We start from the raw sequence: 12,364 nt of genomic DNA, 5'->3' as shown, positions 1-12,364 counted from the left end.
TTATAAAAATTCCCCTGAAAGGTACATTTTAAGCTCAAATAATGCAAAAAATAAATAAAATGTAAATAAAAAGTTTCCCAGCCAGACAAGGATTGTCCTGACTTTCAAGAATCCCTGAGCTAATTTCCTGCTATTATACATTTTGCCATGAGGTTAAGAGAAAGTCATTTTAAAGCTAACTTCCTGTAATAAAAACAATTATGCAAACAGGACAACAAACAATGAGGAATAAGAGCAGAGACTCAAATACAAAGAAATATCTTTTTAATTTTTTATTGTTGAATAGAAGATCCAATCTGCTTGAAGAACAGAAATACGCACAGCAATAATACAATATGGGTAAAACCAGACCAGAGCCCATGTAGAAATGTCCCACTTCACTAAATTCTCTTGTTCTCTCACTCTTTTGCTTTCTCTTTATCTCACACGACTGCACGCACACACATACACTTCATTCTGTAACGATTTGTCTAAACCCATAGCTTCGTAATCCATCTTCCCCAAAGCTATCTTTCTCAAGTAAGATAAAAATACTTTGCATTAGAGAAGTCTCCTGCTACCAATCATTATACCTCCGCTCCGGAGAGGATTGGACATAATGGAAGTAGTCGTCACTAAAACAAACATTCTGTTCTTGATGAAAAGACAGTCATTCGCAGGATCTGCACACACTGGTCCAAATGTCCTTAATAATAATGCATTAGCATCTTAACACTCCCCAAGCAATTAGTCTTGGGTCCGTTTTTAGTACTGGCTATGCCTGTGGGACTACAGTTTGTTGTTGGATGGGGGGGTCACTTTGGGAATTGAATTTTAAATATGATAGTTGTGAAGGCTCCATATACACCAGTATTGATTGATGAGGGTTATATCATGTCCAGACACATTCTGTTAGAATGTTAATTAAACACAGTTTACCAGGGGATCATCATATTTCAGTTTACAAAAGAAAATGTATTATTAACAAAAAAAGAGCTTATGGTTGACAAGTGGCTGTGCATTCTTCACCTCTTTAATATGGAACCTGATGCACTTTATTTGACATTGTTTTATAATGCCCCAACAGATGCACATCGAGGAGAATGGCAAACTCAATGGATAATCCATCCATTTCACCCGTTTAAGTTCTGGTTTTAGGTGACACATTTGATCCCAATCAGAAGGAAATGAATTGAGCATGAAAGCTCAGAAACAAATGGACGCGCACACACACTTACAATACACACACTTACACACATGCACACACTCACAGAAGTTTTATTTTGTACAAGTAATAATAAGACAGTGTTTCCTGTTTCCCCTTCAGTGCGAGACCCTCGGTCGGTCTCCTGTTGAGCATCAATTGTTGTATGGAGGTTGTGGTCAGAAAGGTTCCTGGACAAACCTTTGCCAAATATTTCATTCAATTCTGTACATCTCCTTTAGTGTACAGATCACAGTACAACGGGCAAATGAAAATACATTGGAACCAAAGAAACTGGCCTCTTCACACGACATTGACAAAATGGTAAAAACATACAAGTGTAAAAAAAACAAAGAAAAAAACACTATGCATCATTTCTATTAAGATATAGCTCTAAACTTTGATTGCAAATGTTAGTAACCTTTCAGCAAATGGATGAGTATGTTATGAAATATTTTTTTTAAAGTCACCATCATGACTTCTATAACTTACAAGTGTCGAACTGTATTTCAAGCCGAGCCAAATAGTCTCTCACATTGGAAAAATATGTATTTCAAATGATCAGAAAGCAATGTTAATAAATAAAAAGATGGCTCGTCGGAAATGTCCAGTACATGTAATCTCCCATCTCACTGCTTTGTAATTCCTTACAACAACATATTAAGCACACATGTTATTCTGATGGGCCAAGACATAGAAAGGAAAGTAAAACAAGTCTGTTTACTTTGTAAAGGAATTATCCATCGTTTTTCTTTTGCTCCATTGGGAATCTGAGTAGAGACAGTTGTTGCTCCGAGAACTCCAGAGGGTGACTCAGGTTTATCATGGGCTTCCAATCACAAATCCCCATGACTCCGGTTTATCATGGGCTTCCAATCACAAATCCCCATGACTCCGGTTTATCATGGGCTTCCAATCACAAATCCCCATGACTCCGGTTTATCATGGGCTTCCAATCACAATCCTCCATGACTCCGGTTTATCATGGGCTTCCAATCACAAAGCCCCATGACTCCAGTTTATCATGGACTTCCAATCACAAAGCCCCGTGACTCAGGTTTATCATGGGCTTCCAATCACAAAGCCCCGTGACTCAGGTTTATCATGGGCTTCCAATCACAAAGCCCCGTGACTCAGGTTTATCATGGGCTCCCAATCAAAGATCTGACCTCTCCACATAGTCCAAGAAGACCAGAAGGACTATGTCATCCAGTAGCGGGAAGTGATATCATCTGGTTCGCAACCCACAGCTCGCATCATGCAAAGTCTGTAGGTAAGCCACTGCAGCACCCAATCCTCTGCAACTTTCTTCCTCTCGAGCCATAAGTGCCAAATTTCACCTTTCCTAAACATTCACTCTGATGCAACCTCACCATACCAGACAATGGGGAGATCAGGAAAGTGGGTGGTTGGGGTGGGATGGGATAGGGGCTACCACCTGTTAATTATGTGGTTCATGTAGTCCTCTGTGGGCAGCCTGGCTGTCCCCTCGCCCCCCACACCACCCTCCTCTCTGAGTAAATCACGGGGGTCCAGCCCGTGACTTCGAAGTGCCAAGCGGTGCGCCCGTCTCTCCAGCTGCCGAGTGTACTGGTAGCGCTGCTGGAAGAGGTCGCGGGCGTAGTCGTACAGCTGCATGTCCAGGTCGTTGAGCTCCTCGATGCGCGCCACCGTGTCGTTGTCCAAGTCTACTCCAGCCGCCCGCGTGCTGTTGTACTGCACAAAAGGCCGGATGAAGCGCAGTCGGAAGGTGCGCTCGAACAGGAACTGCGTCTTGCGCTGATACTCCGTCAGACCGAAGAAGGCCATGTCGCGCAGGTTCTTCTTGGCCGACTCGAGGAGAAGTTGCGAGCGCCGCTTATCGGGCACCGTGGAGAGGTTGTAGCAGCCCACCAGGCTGAGGTCGGCGAGCATGCGCACCTGCCGGTTGTTGGCCAGGTTGTAGGGGCAGTCCATGAACTGTTGCAGGGTGCAGCCGGACCAGTCCGTACCCTCATAGCAGGGCGGCAGCTCCTCGGGCGTAGGTGTGCGCCCGTCGCACATGTGGAGGGACGTCTTCCAGGTGGCGCCGCGCTGCACGTGGCGCCACTCACTCAGGTAGCGTGACACAGGGTCCCTCAGCAGGGTGATGTAGTAGAACTTCCTGCAAAACACAACAGAGGAAAACCACTTCATGAAAATATCAATACAGTGAGGTCATACAAAAACATAAAAAATGACTGATGACTGACCATGTTAGCATGATCAAATCTGGTTTTGCTAGCTCTACTCAACATGAGATGAACTATGGAAGCCTTGAAGGATCAACAGTGACCACATAAGATCTCCGTAAGCATTCTACAGACCACTTGAAGTTTTGTCAAAGGCTGACGTGAATTGTGAAGCGCACACCTGTGAAATATATAGTATAAATATACTCTATGGGGGAAAAAAGACAATGGAGAATCAGGGGTACTTTGTGTGTCATCACAAATCACTGCTGTGAATGTTGATATTGACGGCAGTTTTGATATATCGGGGACATTATCGTTGGCGCTTAACCGGATCGTCGCTAACATTCCAGACCCCAAGGATTACGGTGGGGTCCAGACCAGAGACCTGGATTGAAGCGCACCTTGGAACATAATCATCTCCAGAGAGAAAAAAACATTCCTCTGCATCCGTGTAATCAGAAATACCTGTCGTGTAAAGAGGCCTGACCTCGCCGTGTTATTCTACTGCACCGCAGCCAGGCAACGGGGAATTCATTCCAGCTCCAGGGGACAGTGAACGTATGGATTTCTGTTGGCCAACCATGACCTCACCATCCATACGCCCGCCTGCATAACTCTATTCCACGTTACATACCAGATGAACAAACCCCTTCAGTATTCCAAACATTAGACTCCACTGTCTGGCTTGTACATTGAAATTCAATCTGTCTGTGGAAACAGCAGAGGGTCATTGCTTTTCCAAAACAGATCCTGGTAATGTGATTTGAGTTAGAGAGCCGGAAAGAGGGTCCGATAATGATTCAGAGTGATCCCTACACTCTTATGTCCATTGGCGGGGTCATAACACAACCTTTAAACAGAGACAGTGGGGACAGTGACGCCAAGTGAAATTCAAATCAACAGTAGAGCCAACCGTTTCTTTGTTTCCTCCCCTTGGCTGAATTTTGAGAGAGACAGTGAGGCTACAAGGCAGCCATTTTGTGCCAGGTAACTGAGATGGGGAGAAGAGGGGCCCCTTTTTCTATTTTCCCTCCACTCTGAGTCATTTTGACAGGTGCAGGTCAAAAGGTGAGACTAAAAGCTTTTTCCATCCCTTCAGGTCTTTGAAGAGTTACTCTGGGACAATTACTCTTCTTATTGTCTCTCAGTGTCCAGTCACGCCCACCCCTGTCAAGTATCAGTGTAGTAGTCATGGTTCAAGACTTCCAGTTTGGAATTCTAGGCCTTTGGGGTATTCGGGATTCTCGGGAAACAAGTGGAAATTCCAGGGTATTTGACCGCATTAGCAAATGATTGTGTAACTAGAGGGATTCGGGTGTGGAAAAGATGACATTCCCATGTTGGGAAACACAGGAACTGTTTACTTAGTTTAAAGTAGTTCATTCCCTTTAGCATAGAGATGCACAAAACAAAAGCCTCTGAAGTTAAAGTAGCATTCAGCATCCCACCTCACGTCCCTGCCAGGCCCCCTGCTATGACTAGAGAATATAGGAGAGGGAACTAACACGAGGGGGAAAATAAGAGCAGTTTTTTGATGAATAGCTGAGCTGGATTGGGGAGAAGTGAAGTCTGGAGGTGGGTTACATGTGGGAGTTCTGATCTCATTACAAATTACTGCACCGCTCAGTCAACATTGCAAGCGAGTTGGAGAGTACGACACGGCAGGATCCCCCTCTGGGGGGGCCTTCACTACACCAGCACACCTGACAGAATGAGATATGATGGGCCTGGAATCAGTGGGTAGAGGGGGGGGGGGAACGTGAGAGAGGGAGTGGAGGAGAACGTGAGAGAGGGAGTGGGGGGTGAGAGAGCGAGTGGGGGAGAACGTGAGAGAGGGAGTGGGGGAGAATGTGAGAGAGGGAGTGGGGGGGTGAGAGAGGGAGTGGGGATGGGAGAGGGAGTGGGGGAGAACGTGAGAGAGGGAGTGGGGGGTGAGAGAGGGAGTGGGGGAGAATGTGAGAGAGGGAGTGGGGGGGTGAGAGAGGGAGTGGGGGGTGGGAGAGGGAGTGGGGGAGAACGTGAGAGAGGGAGTGGGGGGTGAGAGAGGGAGTGGGGGGAGAACGTGAGAGAGGGAGTGGGGGGTGAGAGAGGGAGTGGGGGAGAACGTGAGAGAAGGATTGGGGGTGAGAGAGGGAGTGGGGGAGAACGTGAGAGAGGGAGTGGGGGGGGTGAGAGAGGGAGAACGTGAGAGAGGGAGTGGGGGAGAACGTGAGAGAGGGAGTGGGGGAGAACGTGAGAGAGGGAGTGGGGGAGAACGTGAGAGAGGGAGTGGGGGAGAACGTGAGAGAGGGAATGGGGGAGAACGTGAGAGAGGGAGTGGGGGAGAATGCGAGAGAGGGAGTGGGGGAGAACGTGAGAGAGGGAGTGGGGGGGGTGAGAGAGGGAGAACGTGAGAGAGGGAGTGGGGGAGAATGTGAGAGAGGGAGTGGGGGAGAACGTGAGAGAGGGAGTGGGGGGGTGAGAGAGGGAGTGGGGGGTGGGAGAGGGAGTGGGGGAGAACGTGAGAGAGGGAGTGGGGAGAACGTGAGAGAGGGAGTGGGGGAGAACGTGAGAGAGGGAGTGGGGGGGTGAGAGAGGGAGTGGGGGAGAACGTGAGAGAGGGAGTGGGGGGGGGTGAGAGAGGGAGTGGGGGAGAACGTGAGAGAGGGAGTGGGGGGTGAGAGAGGGAGTTGGGGGAGAACGTGAGAGAGGGAGTGGGGGGGGGGTGAGAGAGGGAGAACGTGAGAGAGGGAGTGGGGGAGAACGTGAGAGAGGGAGTGGGGGGGTGAGAGAGGGAGAACGTGAGAGAGGGAGTGGGGATGAGAGAGGGAGAACGTGAGAGAGGGAGTGGGGGGTGAGAGAGGGAGAACGTGAGAGAGGGAGTGGGGGGGTGAGAGAGGGAGAACATGAGAGAGTGAGTGGGTGGGATGAGAGAGGGAGAACATGAGAGAGGAAGTGGGGGGTGAGAGAGGGAGAACGTGAGAGAGGGAGTGGGGGGTGAGAGAGGGAGAACGTGAGAGAGGGAGTGGGGGGTGAGAGAGGAGAACGTGAGAGAGGGAGTGGGGGGTGAGAGAGGGAGAACGTGAGAGAGGGAGTGGGGTGAGAGAGGGAGTGGGGTGAGAGAGGGAGTGGGGTGAGAGAGGGAGTAGGGGGTGAGAGAGAGTGGGGTGAGAGAGGGAGTGGGGTGAGAGAGGGAGTGGGGTGAGAGAGGGAGTGGGGGGTGAGAGAGGGAGAACATGAGAGAGTGAGTGGGTGGGGTGAGAGAGGGAGAACGTGAGAGAGGGAGTGGGGGGTGAGAGAGGGAGAACGTGAGAGAGGGAGTGAGAGAGGAGAACCTGAGAGAGGGAGTGGGGGGGTGAGAGAGGGAGAACGTGAGAGAGGGAGTGGGGAGGGGTGAGAGAGGGAGAATGTGAGAGAGGGAGTGGGGTGAGAGAGGGAGTGGGGGGTGAGAGAGGGAGTGGGGGGGTGAGAGAGGGAGTGGGGGGGTGAGAGAGGGAGTGGGGGGGGGGCGAAAGAGAGAGAGCTTCCTGACCCAGCCTAGCATAGAGCGGCTCTGTTACAAAGCTGACAAGATGGATGCAGCCTGCTAATACACCCATCCATTATAATACTGGGAGTTTCTCTTGGTGTCTGATCCCTTTTTCTCTAAGAGTTTTCACTAAACACAAAGCTGTTGTATTTGAGTGTGTGTGTCTCTCTATCTCTATCTCACACACACACACACACACACACACACACACACACACACACACACACACACACACACACACACACGAGCTCTCATTCACTCAGGGGACACACACACACGGCAACTCTGCACCACTGTTGATGGATGGGCCCCACACTGGCAGAATGTATCAGCCGGAAATGCTGACTGTGCTATTCTAATGGGATAGCAATAACGATCACAATTTTCCAAGAGATTGTTATAGCAAAAACATGACAGCGGCTCACAAGATGAGTTTTAAACACAGAACAGGGAGTATTAACCACACAACCGCCAGCCCAGGTAGCCCAGCCATCACAGCACTAGTTAGGAGGATGCCATTCATAACAATGCCACTTGATTGACATCTCATTCATTTAGCAGACGCTCTTATCCAGAGCGACTTACAGGAGCAATAAGTGCCTTGCTCCAGGGCACAGATTTTTCACCTAGTCAGCTGGGGGATTCGAACCAGTGACCATTCAGTTACTGGCCCAACGCTCTTAACCACGGGGCTACCTGACACCCCAACTGGCAGTATTCAAAGAATGTCACGTTGAATCTCTGAGAACATGTATTAATTAGTTATACAGTAATTGTCAATGAAGTCACATACAGGGACAGATTTGGTTTAAAAGGCTTCCTGAGTCAGTGAGTGCTGAAATATATTCATCCCTAACCTTAACCCAGTCGTTGCATATCAACAGAGGGCAGGTGATAGTTTTAGAATCTGCAGAATATATTTAGGGGACTATTTTCTTCAACACTATTAGTGGATTAGGTTATTTCAGCCCCACTCGTTGCTCACAGGTGTATAACATCGAGCACACAGCCATGCAATCTCCATAGACAAACATTGGCAGTAAAATGGGCCGTACTTGAAGAGTTCAGTGACTTTCAACTTAGCACCGTCATAGGATGCCATCTTTCCATCAAGATAGTTGGTCAGATTTCTACCCTTCTAGAGCTGCCCCGGTCAACTAAGTGCTGTGGAACTTCCAGGAGCAACAACGGCTCAGCCGCGAAGTGGTAGGCCACACAAGCTCAGAAAGGGATCGCTGAGTGCTGAAGCGCGTAGCGTGTAAAAATAGTCTGTCCTCGGGTGCAACACTCACTGCTGAGTTCTTAACTACCTCTGGACAAGAACTGTGCGTCGGAAGCTTCATGAAATGGGTTTCCATGGCCGAGCAGCCGCACACAAGACTAAGATCACCATGATGCTAACCATCGGCTGGAGTGGTGTAAAGCTGGCCGCCATTGGACTCTGGAGCAGTGGAAACATGTTCTCTGGAGTGATGAATCATGCTTCACCAACTGGATGGATGAATCTGGGTTTGGGGGATGCAAGGAGAACGCTACCTGCCCCAATGCATATTTCCAACCTTAAAGTTTGGTGGAGGGGGAATAATGGTGTGGGGCTGTTTTTCATGGTTCGGGCCCTTTCGTTCCAGTGAAGGGAAATCTTAACGCTACAGCATACAATGACATTCTAGACGATTCTGTGCTTCCTACTTTGTGGCAAGGCCCTTTCCTGTTTCAGTATGACAATGCCCCCGTGCACAAAGAGAGGTCCATACAGAAATGGTTTGTCGAGATCGGTGTGAAAGAACTTTACTGGCCTGCACAAAGCCCTGACCTCAACCCCATCGAACACAATCGCCCAACATCAGTGCCCGACCTCACTAATGCTCTTGTGGCTGAATGGAAGTCCCCCCAGCAATGTTCCAACATCTAGTGGAAAGCCTTCCCAGAAGAGTGGAGGCTGTTTTATAGCAGCAAAGGGGGGACCAAATCCATATTAATTTCCATGATTTTGGAATGACATGTTAGACGAGCAGGTGTTCATACTTGTTTTGGGGTCATGTAGTTCATTCATAAAATAGCAAAGTTCGCCGTATTGTACATTGCTGTGTTACTATTTGTTTATGGTCATTAGTAGAGTCCACATGATCCCAGTTTTATCTTCAAGACCCCAGCAATTTGAAAAAGTAGATTGTGCTGAATTATTAGCGCTACATTCATGTTGTAGTTTAAAAACGTCATATCTTAATTCTGGCATCTTTATGGACGTTCGCCACTTATAATTAGCTAACACCGACTCATAGGTTCTTATGTGCTAATAGTAGTCAAACAATCCTCTAACAAACAGACAGTCCTCTAACTAACAGACAATCCTCTAACTAACAGACAATCCTCTAACTAACAGACAATCCTCTAACAGACAATCCTCTAACTAACAGACAATCCTCTAACTAACAGACAATCCTCTAACTAACAGACAATCCTCTAACTAACAGACAATCATCTAACTAACAGACAATCCTCTAACTAACAGACAATCCTCTAACTAACAGACAATCCTCTAACTAACAGACAATCCTCTAACTAACAGACAATCCTCTAACTAACAGACAATCCTCTAACTAACAGACAATCCTCTAACTAACAGACAATCCTCTAACTAACACACAATCCTCTAACTAACACACAATCCTCTAACGAACAGACAATCCTCTAACTAACAGACAATCCTCTAACTAACAGACAATCCTCTAACTAACAGACAATCCTCTAACTAACACACAATCCTCTAACTAACAGACACTCCTCTAACTAACACACAATCCTCTAACTAACAGACAATCCTCTAACTAACAGACACTCCTCTAACTAACACACAATCCTCTAACTAACAGACAATCCTCTAACTAACAGACAATCATCTAACAGACAATCCTCTAACTAACAGACAATCCTCTAACTAACACACAATCCTATAACTAACAGACAATCCTCTAACTAACAGACAATCCTCTAACTAACAGACAATCCTCTAACTAACAGACAATCATCTAACAGACAATCCTCTAACTAACAGACAATCCTCTAACTAACAGACAATCCTCTAACAGACAATCCTCTAACTAACAGACAATCCTCTAACTAACAGACAATCCTCTAACTAACAGACAATCCTCTAACTAACAGACAATCCTCTAACTAACAGACAATCCTCTAACTAACAGACAATCCTCTAACTAACAGACAATCCTCTAACTAACAGACAATCCTCTAACAAACAGACAATCCTCTAACTAACAGACAATCCTCTAACTAACAGACAATCCTCTAACAAACAGACAATCCTCTAACTAACAGACAATCCTCTAACTAACAGACAATCCTCTAACTAACAGACAATCCTCTAACTAACAGACAATCCTCTAACTAACAGACAATCCACTAACTAACACACAATCCTCTAACTAACAGACAATCCTCTAACAGACAATCCTCTAACTAACAGACAATCCTCTAACTAACACACAATCCTCTAACTAACACACAATCCTCTAACACACAATCCTCTAACTAACAGACAATCCTCTAACTAACAGACAATCCTCTAACTAACAGACAATAGGTTGCCCGCCTTTGGTTGAAAAGATGTAAGAAACTGAAATAAAGGGCAACATAAGAAGAAGTGTTGAAGTTGAGGTAAGCAGTGTAGGAGGCGAGGCATAAGCTGTACGAACAGGAAGTTAAAGAGAAAGGGTGGGAAAAGAACACACACTGAGAGACAGACAGAGAGACAGACAGAGGGACAGAGAGACAGACAGAGACAGAGACAGACAGTCAGTCAGTCTGTCTGTCTGAGAGAGAGAGCGAGAGAGAGAGACTGATAGAGACCGACAGAGAGAGAGAGAGACAGACAAAGAGACAGACAGAGAGAGAGAGACAGAGACAGACAGACGGAGAGAGGGAGACCAATAGCGAGAGAGAGAGAGACCGACAGAGAGAGACAGACAGAGACAGACAGAGAGAGACAGAGAGAGCGAGATACAGACAGACAGAGAGAGCGAGATACAGACAGACAGAGAGAGAGAGCGAGATACAGACAGAGACAGACAGAGAGAGACAGAGAGAGCGAGATACAGACAGAGAGAGACAGAGAGAGCGAGATACAGACAGAGAGAGACAGAGAGAGCGAGATACAGACAGAGACAGACAGAGAGAGACAGAGAGAGCGAGATACAGACAGAGAGAGACAGAGAGAGAGAGAGAGAGAGATACAGACAGAGAGAGACAGAGAGAGATGGTTTAAACATGACAAAGCCACAAGAATTAGCCATACAAAACATATTTTGATAATCTTTACAAAAACATCCCACAAAAAGACTTACAACAGAACCAATTAGAAACTCAAGAACAATTGAACATCCTTGACTCAGTCATTAAAAACAACCAAAATCCATTAGATTACCCAATAACCCAACAAGAACTAAATGAAAAGCTCAAATCTATAAAATCAAAGGCTTGTTGTCTAGATAACAACAGAAATTAAATGCTGAAAAACAGCACACCTGAGCTGCAAAATGCTGTGCTTAAATTATTCAACATGGTTTTAACTTCTGTCTGCTTCCCTGATGTCTGGAACCAGGGGCTAATCTCCCCTATCCACAAAAGTGGAGACAAATCAGACCCCAATAATTACAAGGGAATTTGCGTAAACAGCAACTTGGGAAAGGTTTCCTGTAGCGTTTTGAATTCAAGAATTCAAACCTTTCTTTAAGAAAAAAATGTAATAAGTAAATGTCAAATTGGCTTTCTCCCCAACCATCGCACTACTGTCCATATATACACCTTACACACACTATTTAAAAACACCATCTCACTAGTGACCATATATACACCTTACACACACTAGTTAATAAACACCATCGCACTACTGACCGTATATACACCTTACACACACTAATTAATAAACACCATCTCACTAGTGACCATATATACACCTTACACACACTAATTAATCAACACCATCGCACTACTGTCCATATATACACCTTACACACACTAATTAATAAACACCATCTCACTGCTGACCATATATACACCTTACACACACTAATTAATAAACACCATCTCACTGCTGACCATATATACACCTTACACACACTAATTAATAAACACCATCTCACTACTGACCATATATACACCTTACACACACTAATTAATAAACACCATCTCCCTACTCACCATATATACACCTTACACACACTAATTAATAAACACCATCTCCCTACTCACCATATATACACTAATTAATAAACACCATCACACTACTGACCATATATACACCTTACACACACTAATTAATAAACACCATCACACTACTGTCCATATATACACCTTACACACACTAATTAATAAACACCATCTCACTAGTGACCATATATACACCCTACACACACTAATTAATAAACACCATCACACTACTGT

The 12,364-nt window shown here is 46.0% G+C and overlaps 1 protein-coding gene across 1 annotated transcript in view; it reads right to left on the bottom strand.

The window, feature by feature from the left end:
• Nucleotides 1–257: 257 nt before the first annotated feature.
• The window catches only part of hs6st1b (heparan sulfate 6-O-sulfotransferase 1b), a 97,519-nt gene continuing 85,412 nt past the window's right edge, over nt 258–12,364 (bottom strand). Inside the window, exon 2 of the mRNA XM_020508869.2 lies at nt 258–3,326. Coding sequence (XP_020364458.1) covers nt 2,615–3,326 — 712 coding nt within the window. The 3' untranslated portion in view covers nt 258–2,614. The remainder of the gene's footprint in view (nt 3,327–12,364) is intronic.

Source organism: Oncorhynchus kisutch, linkage group LG18, assembly GCF_002021735.2.
Source record: "Oncorhynchus kisutch isolate 150728-3 linkage group LG18, Okis_V2, whole genome shotgun sequence".
NCBI classification, from domain to species: domain Eukaryota; kingdom Metazoa; phylum Chordata; class Actinopteri; order Salmoniformes; family Salmonidae; genus Oncorhynchus; species Oncorhynchus kisutch.
This window is presented reverse-complemented; position numbering and strand designations above follow the sequence as displayed.